This window comes from Mustela lutreola, chromosome 15, assembly GCF_030435805.1.
Source record: "Mustela lutreola isolate mMusLut2 chromosome 15, mMusLut2.pri, whole genome shotgun sequence".
Taxonomy (NCBI): domain Eukaryota; kingdom Metazoa; phylum Chordata; class Mammalia; order Carnivora; family Mustelidae; genus Mustela; species Mustela lutreola.
The window spans coordinates 42,500,647-42,512,928 of record NC_081304.1 but is presented as its reverse complement, the minus strand read 5'-3'; the positions used below and the strand labels follow the sequence as shown (position 1 = coordinate 42,512,928).

The 12,282-nt window shown below is 44.9% G+C and overlaps 1 protein-coding gene across 1 annotated transcript in view; it reads left to right on the top strand.

Annotated features, from left to right (window-relative positions):
* Positions 1-12,282, top strand: part of PHF12 (PHD finger protein 12) — a 42,202-nt gene that overhangs the window by 14,421 nt on the left and 15,499 nt on the right. The window contains exons 3-4 of the mRNA XM_059147809.1: positions 7,455-7,527; positions 10,111-10,504. Coding sequence (XP_059003792.1) covers positions 7,455-7,527; positions 10,111-10,504 — 467 coding nt within the window. The remainder of the gene's footprint in view (positions 1-7,454; positions 7,528-10,110; positions 10,505-12,282) is intronic.

The window sequence follows — 12,282 nt, the reverse complement described above, 5'->3', positions numbered from 1 at the left end:
GATCATCTGGCTCTGGGCTTTGAATCTTTGACACGGAGGGGGCTATCAGCACAGGCACAGTGAGCCAAGGGTGTGTGTGTGTGTGTGTGTGTGTGTGCATGTGCGTGTGTGTTTGGTTTTCTCTTCCATAACTCCAGAAATATACCAACCTAGGCAGCGTCATCAGCTATAGAGTCAGGTCATTTGGATTTGTTTGTGGGAGTCTGGATGCTGGAGTCCTGCCGCAGAGGCTGGCTTTAGGAGTTTTAGTTTTGAAAAATAAATGCAGGGGCACCTGGGTGGCTGAGTCAGTTAAGTCAGTCCCCATTCTCCCAAAGAGAATTAAAAAGAAAAAAAATCGTTGGGATGCCTGGCTGGCTCAGTCAAAACAACATGCAACTCTTGACCTCAGGATTGTGAGTTCCAGCCCCTTGTTGGATATAGAGATTACTTAAAATCTCCAGGAGCACTTGGGTGGCTCAGTCAGTTAAGTGACCCACTCTTGATTTCGGCTCAGTTTGTGATCTCAGGGTTGTGAGATGAACCCCCACATTAAGCTCTGCGCTCAGCACAGAGTCTGCTTGAGATTCTGTCCCTCCCTCCGACTCCCCACTCCTGCATACATTCCCTCTCTCTCTAAAATAAATAAATCTTTCTTAGAAAAATTAATGCTTTGACCAGCTTTCTAATTGGTTTGTGTACAGGTATTACTGTCATCGGTTTATAGGCCCTGACAGGCCTCACAGAGAGCCACACCAGGCTTTGAGATGCATATCTTTCAGATGTACAGTCTTTGAGGAATTAGAGCTCTATTGTTACGAACTGTTTTATAGCTAACAGAATGTCTTTGAGATCAGGTGGTGGTCAAACAGCAAGTTAGAAAGCTGTGAATAGCCACTTTCTGGCCAGGAATTGCAGGCCAGGGCCTTTTTTTTTTTTTTTTAAGATTTTATTTATTTGACAGAGATCACAAGCAGGCAGAAAGGCAGGCGGGGGGGGGGGGCTTCCCACTGAGCAGAGAGCCTGATGCGGGGCTCAATCCCAGGACCCCAAGATCATGACCTGAGCCGAAGGCAGAGGCCTAACTGAGCCCCCCAGGCTGGGGCTTTTTTAACAAATGATCTGAGAGGAAGCATTTATAGCAGTGAAGGCAGATGGATATCTGCAGAAGCTCTGCCCTCACAGGGTACTCTCTAAAGAGCTACATTTCCCAAGACAAGCCAGCTCACAGACTTTCCAGGACTCCCCTTCCTTTCTAGGACTTGGACTGTTCTCAGAAGGAATGCTAAAGTCTTAACGTACTTTTGGGTTCTAGATGAACAGCTGAGTCCTCTGTAGGTCTTTAGGGTAGGTTCAGTTCATAGTTGATTGTATGTGGTCTCGTGGTCAGCTCTCCTTTTCAAGTTGTTCTAGGCTATGATCCCTGAGAACAAAGACTTTGAAATCTCACCACTTAGCACATTGCCTAGTGTGAAATAATTAATTGTTCATTAAATGCTTGAATGACTTTGATCTTCTCTCCCCAAAGGCTGTTTCTTGGTGGGATAGATCATAACTTGTCTGCTTTGTCTCTTTCCTCCAGTGTGGTGCCTCTGGCATGGCACTGGTTAGTTAGTTTAGTTAGTAAGCAGTGGGAATGCAATAAATATTGACTGATGGAGAAGGAAGTGCTCAACCTTGAGATTGAGAACGCTACCTTGATGGATAGTCCACTGTGTCCCCCAGAAATAAGAGAACTACCAAAGTTTTGTTTTGTTTTGTTTTGTTTTGTTTTGAGGAATTAGAGCTCTATTGTTACGAACTGTTTTATAGCTGACAGAATGAGGACTCAAGATTTGAAAGAGCCAGGAAACTGATTTGGGTTGTAATTCTGCAACTTCACTGGTTCTGTGGCGTTAGATAAGTCCTGTTCATCACCTGCATGATGGGAGTAAGAATTCTCACAGTGAGCTGGTGAAGATCAAATAAGACCATCTGTGAAAACACTTGTGAACTGTAGTACACTATGTAGATGTAAGATGAGATAATCGTTCTGCTATTTCTAGGCTTTAGTGATTAGGAAGCATATTGATGTCTTTACAAGCAGCACTGGCACATTATAGCGTCCTCATGGTTTTCACTGCTGAGCAGCGGAAACTCTGATAGAGCATTTCCAACATTACCTGACTTCTTAACTTTTAATGATTTCCTTTTATAGAGAATGGCCCTTAGCACCCTGTCTTCACTGATACATAAGGATAAGAGGATGCTGAGACAAAGCCTTGTTTTTCTTGACAAACATATCATGGTTTAAAGACTCGCATGTGTATAATTGTTTCAGGGTTGCACACAAGGGAGTATCATTCTTATGGGGGAAAGAGCTTTGAGATGGGAAAGTCTTCAGGATGTGGATGAGGGCCCTGAGGTTACAGAATCTCCTTTCTCCCTAGAATCCTTTCCTTATTGGCAGTATTTCTGACATAGAGCAAAACTAGTCTTTTGCAAAGCAGCCTCTTTACAAAATAGTTCCTGAGCTGATTACTCCAACAGTCTTTCTTTCCTGGATCCATTTCATGAATCCTTTTGCTCTAGATAATTGAGTTGAAAAACTGCCTGCTTGGGGCGCCTCAGTGACTCAGATGGTTAACCATCTGCCTTCGGCTCAGGTCATGATCCCAGGACCCTGGGATCAAGCCCCATGTCCGGCTCCATGCTCAGAGGGAAGCCTGCTTCTCCCTCTCCCACTCCCCCTGCTTGTGTTCCCTCTCTTGCTGTCATATAAATTGGAAAAAAGGTGGGGGGGACTGCCTACTAAATATCTTGAAAGGAATTGCTAGGGGCAAAGAGGAAACACCGAGAAAACTTTATGATGGGCAGTTTCTGTATTCCTGCTGTACCTGCGCTAAGCATTGTCTAGAAACACAGACTTTCCTTCCCTGTCCATTCTATCTTACAGTTACTGCCTTCTCAAAATACTGCATTTTCACGTTTATTTCAAGATGTACATTCTTTCTCTGAGAAAGCAGCAACATCTCAACAAGGCCTCACTCTTTTAAATGTTCTATGTTCATCCTGGAGACAGTACTCTGACTTTCTTGTGCTATTCCCTAAACTCACAGCCCTCGGGCACCTGGGTGGCTCAGTGGGTTAAGCCTCTGCCTTCGGCTCAGGTCATGATCCTGGGGTCCTGGGATCAAGCCCCCGTATCGGGCTCTCTGCTCAGCAGGGAGTCTGCTTCCTCCCTCTCTCTCTGCCTGACTCTCTGCCTGCTTATGATCTCTGTCTGTCAAATAAATAAAATCTTAAAAAACAAAACCAAACTCACAGCCCTCATCATGCACTTTAGGGCAGACAAGAAGAGCCTGTAGCCGTGATCTAGAATTCTGAGAAATGAGTGTTCTTAAACTTGGTTTCCCTGAAAGTGATCCTTTAGAAACCAATCAGGAGCTACTTTTAAAAAACCTCTTAAGGGGCGCCTGGGTGGTTCAGTGGGTTAAGCCTCTGCCTTTGCCTTGGGTCATGGTCTCAGGGTCCTGGGATCAAGCCCCACGTCAGGCTCTCTGCTCTGCCTCCCCTCTCTCTGTGCCTGCCTCTCTGCCTACTTGTGATCTCTATCTCTCTGTCAAATAAATAAAAAAAATCTTTAAAAAAAAAAGTCTTAAAATTTTTAAGCATTTGACCCACGTGTTTAGAAAAAGAAATGAGAAATCAAATTGTTTAAAGAAGATATAAATGAGTCAGGTGGGGTGGTTCAGTGAGTCTCAGGTTTGCAAGTGTGGACTTTGACTCTGATGTCTTACTGTTTGTGACTTAGAAAACAAATTATTTCATATGTGATTTAACCACCAAAACAAGGGTCCTCCCAATTGCATTGCCTTGCCTCATGACTTTGGAGGGTTACGTTCACTTCCTAGAAGCTCATTCTTTTCGTGTCCCTCAGTTCTTTCAAGCTTTATTGAGCACCTAGTATGTGCCAGGCATCTTGCAGAGTGTGGAGGTACAAAGATAAATAAGCCATAAAGAAAGGGATTTTGGTACAGTGTGGCACAGAACTGCTATAGGGAATCAGGGGTTGCCAGAGAAGGCTTCCTGGAGGCACTACCTGACTTGAGCCCCAAAACATAAAGAGTCCACTGGGTGAAGACATGAGGGAAGGCCCAGCTTTTGTAATTACAGGGAGCAGCTCCAGAATGAATAGACATGCAGTGTGGAGGAAGGGTATGGACTGTGTGGGGAGCCGCCAGGTTAATGAAGCTGGAGAAAGATGGAGAATTCTGGCCACAGGAGTCTTAACCTATAATACTAATACTGATAAAGCTTAAACTTTATCCTGTAATAAAGGATAGGGTAGGGTAGGGGTGATACTGAAGAACTTTTTAATTAGGAGGGTGATATGGTCAGAATTGTGCTTTAAATAACTAATTCTGCCAGCAGGGGTTGGGGCTAGATTGAGGGAAGTGTGAAGGGTGGCCAGGAGGCCCTTTACATCTTGGTAAAAGATCGAAGCTCAAACCACCTTGCCTTGCCCACCTCTGCTTTACATGTTTGGTGGATAGTGTCTTGGTACAAAGCCAAGCGGGCAGATGAAAAGAAAGGATGAAAAACTGAATCAGAAGTGACAGCCTTTTCAGGGTTAATTTTAATATGACAGCTGCTGAAGCATAGCAGTCTGTAGGCCTTTGCAGATTACATGCAGGCATCTCATTAGTTTGGATGTGGCCTATGTAAAAATCCATTGGAGAGAAGTGGGAAAGACTTTACAGGTGACATTCATCTGTGGTCCTCTGGGATTTGAAGACCTGTCACAGTAGACCAGTGTGCTCCAGTTTTCTGCCTCCTAGTAAGGATCTCCTGAGATTCCACCAAGGAAAAAGGGAGAAAAGGAAGCAAGGACCTGTGAAGGCCTGGTAGAATACCTAGGGCTGCAGGGAAGCATGGCAAAGCAGGAGCGAGAAATGTTTGCCAAGTCAAGTGCTCTCCTAGCTAGAAACAGACCAATGTAATATTAAGCCCTGGGACTTCAGGAAGAGTCCTTATGTTATTCAGCCCTCAATTTTTTTTTTTTAGTATTTCTCGGGAGGGGGGTTCTTTTTTATAAGATTTTATTTATTAGAGAGAGAGAGAGAAAACATGAGTGGGAGCAGGGGCAGAGGGAAAGGGAGAGAATCTCAAGCCGACTTCCTGCTAAAGCAGAGCCTAACTTGGGCCCCGGAATCCCAGGGCCCCAGGATCATGACCTGAGTTGGAGGCAGATGTGTCATCGACTGAGCCACCCAGGTGCCCCTTTCTCATCCTTTTTTTTTTTTTTTTTAAAGCTTTTATTTATTTACTAGGGCGCCTGGGTGGCTCAGTGGGTTGAGCCTCTGCTTTCGGCTCGGGTCATGATCTCAGGGTCCTGAGATTGAGCCCTATATTGGGCTCTCTGCTTAGCAGGGAGCCTGCTTCTGCCTGCCTCTCTGCCTACTTGTGATATCTCTCTCTCTCTCTCTCTCTCTCTGTCAAGTAAATAAATAAAAATCTTAAAAAAAAATTTTTTTTTAATTTATTTACTTGTCAAAGAGAGACAGAGCACAAGCAAGGGGAAGGGCAGGCAGAGGGAGAAGCAGGCTCCCCACCCAGCAAGGAACCCCATGGGGATTCAGTCTCAGGATGCTGGGAACATGACCTGAGCCGAAGGCAGACATCCAGCTGACTGAGCTGCCCAGGTGTCCCTCAGAATTTGCATTTCTCATAAGCTCCCAGATGATACTGATTTTTCCTTCTGATCTAGGTACCACACTTCGAGAACCACTACTGTATAGACATTAGAAATGTGACCCTCCCAAGGATTTAATAAAGTCTCATTATATGGTTCTTGGTGTTACCTTAATGGAAATCAGCGGAGGATCAGTAAGGCCTGCCCTACACAGCTCTGATTCTGACTCAGTATTGACTTGAGTGACTACTCTGTGTACAACCTCTGTATTATAATATAAACCTACAGAGAGGGAAGAGATCCAGTCTTTGTGTTGGGCCCTCTAATGAAAGAAATAAGAGGGGCATCTGGCCAGCTCAGTTGGTAGAGCGTGCAGCTCTTGATCTCAGGGTTGTGACTTCAAGCCCAGCATTGGGCATAGAGCTTATAATGAATGAATGAATGATAGTTCAAGCCCCACATTGGGCATAGAGCTTACAATAAGTAATAAATAAGAAAAGAGAGAACTAGGGTTCCTGTCTGGCTCAGTCAGAAGAGCATATGACTCTTGATCTTGGAGTCGTGAGTTTGAGCCCCATGTTGGTTGTAGAGATTACTTGAAAAGAAAAGAAAAAACCTGTCACACAAGGGAAAACAAGAGAAATACAAAGAGAAAGCGGTGGGGGTAGAGAAAGTACAAAAAGAGAACTAAACCATGTAGCTCAGAGGTCCGGGATGTCTGAGTAACCCAGGAAGAGCATATGGAGGAGCTGTACTCGGTTTTCTGTTGCTGCGTAAAAAGCTATCCAACACTCAGTGGCTTGAAACAGACGCTAGTTATTATCTCTCTTAAGCCTGCAGGTTAACTGAGCTCAGCTGGGTGGTTTTTCTGCTCAGTGTGCTGTTGTCTGGGACCGCAGTCCTTTAGAGGCTCGTCTAAGCTGGCATGGTCCAAGAGGACTTAGTCACACAGCAGTAGTTCATGCTGGCTTTTGGCTTGGCATCCAGAGGAAGCTGTTAATTGGAGTGCCTTAAGTCTCCACAGTGTGGCCTCTCAGCGTGACAGCAGGGCTCTGAGATGGAACATTCCAAACATGTAAAAATGGAATCTGCAGGTCTCCTAACACCCAGCCTCGGAAGTTACAACATGGTTACCTCCGGGGCATTCTATTAGTCAAAACAAGTCACAAGACAAGCCTCATTCAAGAGGAAGGAAATGGCCTACCTCTGGATAGTAGGAGTAGCAAAGAATTTGCAGCCATCTTTAATCTACCATATGCTGATTGAAGCAAGTTTTACAGGATTAATAGGGTTTTAACAGGGCACAGCTTTCTAGGAGAAAAAGTAGTGTAGAGAAAGAGATATCTGCAAGTCTTTGGTTTGACAGGAGGGGATGGGGGGGGTGGGTCCTGGGAAGGGGTGATGGGTCTGTGCTACACAGGCTCCGAATAGCAGGTGGAAGAGCTTAGCCTTACACTGACAGACTTTGAGGAGTGTGGAGGACCTAGCAATGATTTTATCAGCATGGTACAGTTTGGGAAATGATTCTTAAGGCTCCAAACTAGCTCTTTGTGTCTTTTCCTGTAAGCCTAGTGTTCATAGCTATGGATTTCTTCTCTTTCTGAGATGTGGGAGGGGGTCCTCACTCTTGAGGTTATTACAAATAATGCTAGGTAACCATTTTGAAGGAAGAGAGCACCCTAGCAGTGCTTGCAGGACTGGCCAGAATAGGGGACTTTCGTCTTTGTGCCAGACCCAGCCAGGCTTTTTCATGCTGCATCAAAGGTTAGTAATTAGTCTTGCCATTGTCTTTTCCCTACAGTAACCCTCCACTGAGTGAAGAGATGTTGCCTCCTGGGGAGTGGATGTGTCACCGGTGCACTGTTCGCCGAAAGGTAATAATGCTGCTTCCTGCAGGCTTTGCTCAGAATGCCAGATCTAGAGCACTGATATTCTAGAGCTAAGATGGCCTGGCCCTGAAGGCATTTTCGTCCCTTCTTCTTGTCTTTTCCAGCCCTGGAATCACCCTCATTCTCCCCATGGTGACTCTTTGGAATCCAGTAGGGCCTAAAATCCAAACATGAGCTGCTGAAATGGGCAGAAGAGGTGTGTTAATTTACTGAGCCCTGTTCATTCACTAGTGACAGGAGTAGGCTGATAAGTGGCTTGAATGTGGCAGCTATATCCATGACTGAAAATGGCTAAAGAAAAACAAGCTTTTCTAGCTTGGTGGAAAAAGGATTTCCCTTACCCCAAGGCAAATAAGTCACTGATATCCAGAGGCTTGGCTAGGTGTATGAGGGACCGAAGACTTTGAACCCATCTGCACCCCAGGTTGCCTAATCCCTCTTTAGCTCCCCTTCCCTTGTCTTTGATAATTCAGCACTGGCTTGGAGAACGTGATTTTCTGTTTTGAGACCTTTTATGGCTTGCAAAAGCTAAATTCCTCTTTCTCAAAAAAGGAAGTAGGTGTGTTTCCATCCAGATTATGAGAGACCCAATCCTCAAATTATAGACTGTGGATTAGAATCTGTCTATGAATCGTAAACTATCTCCTTCCCTCCCATCACACTAATTACACAGCAAGCAACTTGCCTTCGTTGTGACATCACCTCTGTTTTCCCAGCCCCTGAACGTGATGTCACAATGAATGATGATTTCCTTGGTTGCAGAAACAGGATGAGATGATTCAGAGATTGTGGTTTATGTGTATAACAGTTTTTGGCCTTTAGGAAGGTAAACAGATAGACTTTTATTTTTCAACATGTGCACAAGGGTTCTTATTAAAAGGCAAGGCAAGGCCCAGTCAACAACTTAGCCCCAGCTGTAGTTTGATTATCTCCTAAGGTCCACAAACCAGGCTGTCCTCCAGCCTGTCCACCTCACAAGATCTCTTCCTATGTGTCCCTGGTTAGGTTAGAGCAGGGCCCATTAGTAGCACCTGCCAGCCAGGAGGCCTTTCAGAAACCTGCCACTGAAGAAGCTGGATGTGAAAGGGTTGGGAACAGCTCAGGGAGAAGTGAAGCCAGGAAAAGAGGGTGGAAAAGAGGAATTAACATTAGTTTGGTGCCCATCATGTGCCGGGTATTTTGCATATGTTGTCTCATTTAATCCATACAGCCATCTGTGGGTAGGGGAGTTGTACCTCCATTTTAAAGAGGAAGAAACTGAGGCTCACTAATGTAGAGTAACTTTCCCAAGTTAGAAGTAAAGAATTAACAGAGCCAAGATTTGAGCCGAATTGCTTCGCTCCAAAGCTCTGTTACCTCTTCATCAGTTTTCTAGAAGCAGAGCTGCTTGGTGGGGATTCTAGTAGCCTTTTTCTAACATAGTGTTCTTTGCTCATTGTCAAGTCTGCCTTTGCCAAGCACCACTATCTCTGTCCGCCTTTGACCTCCTGTAGTTATGCTGAAGTAGACTGAAATGATACATCCTTTGGCCCTCAGCAACCTCTGATGTTCAGGTCCTGTTCCTAGTGGAGGCTGGATCTTCCCCTGACTCAGAGCCTTCATCCTTTTCATATATGGGACCCTCTTTCTCTACCATATCTCTGAAAGGTAGAGAAGAAAGGTTTTATAAGTCTTACTTTCCAAACAGAGAAATTCCTGCACACCAACCTGAGTCATCTAGGGTCATAAGGAATCATTGGCAGGCAGTACAGGGACAGATCCCAGGTCTCCTGACTGGGGACCAGTGTTAAACCTTCATTTGACCACTCCTTTGAGTCCTAGAGGAAAATGTAATACCAGCCATCCAGTCCTACTGAGTAAACATAGTCTTTTTCCATTTCCCCATCATCCCATTTGAAGAAGTGTCTCTTTCAGAGTTCTAGTTAAACTTGAAACATTGAAAGCCACTGGTCTCAGACACTGTGGTGGCTATCTTCCACACACCAGCCGCCGTCCACCTTGTAGTGTAGTTACTTTACATGTTAGCACCCAGCCTCCCTGGACAGGGAGCTATGCTTGCCTATTTTACCTCTTACCTTTGTATTTGCAGACTTTATTTGGAGCAAAATTCTTAAAACCATTCAGAAGGTCAGGATGCTTCAAGGCAAACTACAGTGATGTTGAATCCCTTTATGTTTTTCTCACTGTTCTCACTTAGCCTCACTCTGTTTATTCTCACTGTGGTAACTTTTTATCCCTTTGCCTCCGTGCTTTGTATAGAGATAGTGTGGATCATACGATGACTTAGAGTAAAGGATGTATGAGAAGCGTGTATAATTGTTTCTAACTTTCCCTGCTGTTTGGTGATTCTCTGCTGCTGTAGTTTGTTAGTTTAGTGTAGTTCAGGTGTAGTTTTGTCAACTTGAACAGACAGGTGTGAGACCGGTGTTCCGAGTCTCCAGGCGGAGGAGTCTGACAGGTTAGAAAATTTCATAATTTTGGCTAGTGGCCTAGCAAGGACTTGGTAGTATCCGTTTCTTTCTCTTTTGTGGTACTTGATGTGATGGTCCTGCCTGTTCATTTGCACAGAAACGAGAGCAGAAAAAGGAGCTGGGCCACGTTAATGGACTGGTGGACAAATCCGGCAAACGGACTACATCCCCCAGCAGTGATACTGACTTGTTGGACAGATCAGCCAGCAAAACTGAGCTCAAGGCCATTGCCCATGCCCGGATCCTGGAAAGGAGAGCCAGCCGGCCTGGCACACCCACATCCAATGCCAGCACAGAGACCCCCACTTCTGAGCAGAATGATGTCGACGAGGACATCATTGACGTGGACGAGGAGCCAGTGGCAGCGGAGCCGGACTACGTGCAGCCCCAGCTAAGGCGGCCCTTTGAGCTGCTGATCGCTGCCGCCATGGAGCGGAACCCCACCCAGTTTCAGTTGCCCAATGAACTGACTTGTACCACCGCACTACCAGGTTAGCCAAACTCTTACACCCCACCCCCACCTCACCCCAGCTTCCCCAAAGGGCTGCTGTCGGGCTGGAAGGCTGTGCTGCCTGTGGGGTCACTGTGCGCGGAGCTGCCCTCAGGTTCCTGTTCTTCATTCTTCCTGGACATTTTTTAAGGTTTTAGCTTTTACTCTGCTTATTCAGTTTTTTGTTTTCTGCCCTTCAGTGTATCACCTTTTTAAAAATACAGGTAATATGTTCTCATGGTTTGAAAGCGAAAAAATATACAAAGACTTTAAGTGAAAAATTTCCCTTTTGCCCCGTCTGCCATTTGCCTTGTTCCTACCTTCCGACCCCTCACAGATAACCACTGTTTGGTTCTTGTGTATTTCCTTCTAGAGTTTCTTTGTGCATATACAAGCAGTTATAGATAATATGCTCGGTATTTTCCCTCTAACTAGCTTACTTGGCATACTGCTCTACGCCTTGCTTTTTTCACTTCACGATATCCTCTAGCAGTCTTTCCATATTAAATGTAGGCATTCCTCAGTTTTTTTTTTTTTTTTTTTTAAAGATTTTATTTATTTATCAGAGAGAGAGAGGGGGAGAGAGCGAACACAGGCAGACAGAATGGCAGGCAGAGGCAGAGGGAGAAGCAGGCTCCCTGCTGAGCAAGGAGCCCGATGTGGGACTCGATCCCAGGACGCTGGGATCATGACCTGAGCCGAAGGCAGCTGCTTAACCAACTGAGCCACCCAGGCGTCCCCCTCAGTTTTTCTTAATGGTTACATAATGACCTATTATATAGACATGCCATAATTTATTTAACTGATTTCCTGGTAATGGACATTCCGATTGTTCCTAATCTTTTGTTGCTATAGATGGTGCTTCAACAAATTTTATAATTATATCATTGTGTACATGTGATTGTATCTGTAGGGTAAATTTCAATTTCTAATGTTTGAATTGCTGGGTTATAACTATGCATTTATCGTTTGGTAAGATGTTACTAAATTGCCCTCCATACTTTTTTTTTTTTTTTTTTTTTAAATCAAGTCATGTCTTCCACTTGATACCACAAAGCTTCTAGATGTTCCTTTCTTTTTCCCAGAGAAGGTGAAATTGGGAGTCTTAAGAATCCTGGTCAGGGCGCCTGGGTGGCTCAGTGGGTTAAGCCGCTGCCTTCGGCTCAGGTCATGATCTCAGGGTCCTGGGATTGAGTCCCGCATCAGGCTCTCTGCTCAGCAGGGAACCTGCTTCCCTCTCTCTCTCTCTCTCTCTGCCTGCCTCTCCATCTACTTGTGATTTCTCTCTGTCAGATAAATAAATAAAATCTTTAAAATTAAAAAAATTTTTTAAAAAAAGAATCCTGGTCAGGGGCCACCTGGGTGGCTCACTTGGTTAACCAGCTACCTTCAGCTCAGGTCATGCGTGATCCCAGGGTCCTGAGATCGAGTTCCACATCGGGCTCCTTGCTCAGCATAGAGCCTGCTTCTCTATCTCCCTCTACCCGCTGCTCCCCCTGCTTGTTCTCTCTCTCTCTCTCTCTCTCTCTCAGATGAATAAATAAATAATTAAAATTTAAAAAAAAAAATCCTGGTTGTCAGCAGGTTGTATATGGAATCCAAGCTTTTCTGATTTCTGTTAAAAATGCAGTAAAATTACAGTCTTTTCCTCAGGTACCTCCATCAAACAGTCTTTGTTGAGTGACTCGGGCCCTTATATTTCCTTAGGTTACCAGTATCTAACAACCCAGGCTTTTGACTGCTTCATATTTGCCAAACATAGAGCTAGCTGTGTTTCTG